This window comes from Lissotriton helveticus, chromosome 7 (assembly GCF_964261635.1).
Source record: "Lissotriton helveticus chromosome 7, aLisHel1.1, whole genome shotgun sequence".
Taxonomy (NCBI): domain Eukaryota; kingdom Metazoa; phylum Chordata; class Amphibia; order Caudata; family Salamandridae; genus Lissotriton; species Lissotriton helveticus.
Genome location: NC_136068.1, coordinates 647773476 through 647774965, shown reverse-complemented (window position 1 = coordinate 647774965; position 1490 = coordinate 647773476). Strand labels below are relative to the sequence as shown.

The window sequence follows — 1490 nt, the reverse complement described above, 5'->3', positions numbered from 1 at the left end:
CAAATAAATAAAAATACATATTGATTTTTCTTTTAAAACCAGTTATAATATATCTTCTTTAAAATATTTTTAAGAAACTCTTTAAAAATGTTATCAAATTGTAACAGACATATTCTTTAAGTGGTAATTCAAAAAACATTGTTAGTCCTTGTACTGTGTGTATATTGTATATAAGACAGGTAGGTTTTAAATGACGACGTTTGGCCTCTATCAGGGTTAAGTTTCCATGTAATAGATTTTGCAATCCTTGACAACACAAATCCCATAAACCTGTAGTGTTGTCAGAGTTGATCCAGTTCAAATCTGCATCCGCATTGAAATAGTACTGCGACGTATCCTGTGGACTAATGCACAATGTAGATATCTTTGGTGAGTTTTATATTCTACGGTATCTGCGTTTTGTGCATACTGGTTCAATTGGCTAAATCTTGGGGTGGAGATTTTTGAGAATAACTTCAGGTGTGTGGGGATTTAAGACTTTAAAAGAGCTATCGTACAGGATGAGAGATTTAATGCAATAATAAGATTCTTATTAAAAGTATATTGCAACAGCTCTTTTTTAAAGGTCTCCAGCTTTAGTATGTTTCTTAGTGATCATGGTTTGGTGTTTAAGGGATTGTATGCCCATCTTATTATAGTAACAATAGCTCCCCTTCTCTCTTTCCGCCATATTACAGGACCGGCACCATGGTGCACATGAATGTTCTTGCAGATGCTCTGAAAAGCATTAACAATGCAGAAGAACGTGGAAAACGCCAGGTTATGATCAGGCCATGCTCCAAAGTGATCATGCGATTCTTAACTGTGATGATGAAACATGGTTACATTGGTGAATTTGAAATCATTGATGATCACCGAGCTAGGAAAATTGTTGTGAATCTCACTGGCAGACTAAACAAGTGTGGTGTAATCAGTCCACGGTTTGATGTGCCACTGAAAGATCTGGAGAAGCGGCAGAACAATCTGTTGCCATCTCGTCAGTTTGGATACATTGTTCTCACAACGTCAGCGGGTATCATGGACCACGAAGAAGCTAGGCGAAAACATACAGGAGGCAAAATCCTGGGATTCTTTTTCTAGAATGAAAAAAAAGGAGACTAATAAATTGTAATTGTAAAACGAAAAAAAAAAAGTAACAATAGCTATAGCATAAGAGCTGACTAGAGACAGCTTGAGACGCAAAGCCTGGACAGGAACTGCTTGGTTAACTTTGATCATTTTACGAAGCAGGTTCCCTTCTCTTATATTTGCCGCTTGCCAGTTATTAGTTGGGAGATATTCTAGAGCATATGATAAGAATGGAGCTGTTTTCATGCGGAAAACCTCTAATAAAGTGTGAAAATGTCTATGCCCAGAGGAAGAATATAGCCACTTCAGCACACCAATATGGGCTTCCTCTTTGAGGCTTATATGCTGGAGATGGACAGAGTGTTGTAAGGTTTGCGAAAAGATTCTCCCCAAATAGGAATATTCTTTAACTACCTCTAGTA

General features: G+C 37.2%; 1 protein-coding gene across 1 annotated transcript; it reads left to right on the top strand.

The window, feature by feature from the left end:
* The first annotated feature begins 653 nt into the window (after positions 1-653).
* On the top strand, positions 654-1084 carry LOC144766948 (small ribosomal subunit protein uS8-like). The gene has a single exon (XM_078650629.1). It carries the CDS (start codon positions 688-690, stop codon positions 1078-1080), a length of 393 nt encoding a protein of 130 aa, XP_078506755.1. The 5' UTR covers positions 654-687; the 3' UTR covers positions 1081-1084.
* Positions 1085-1490: the final 406 nt, after the last annotated feature.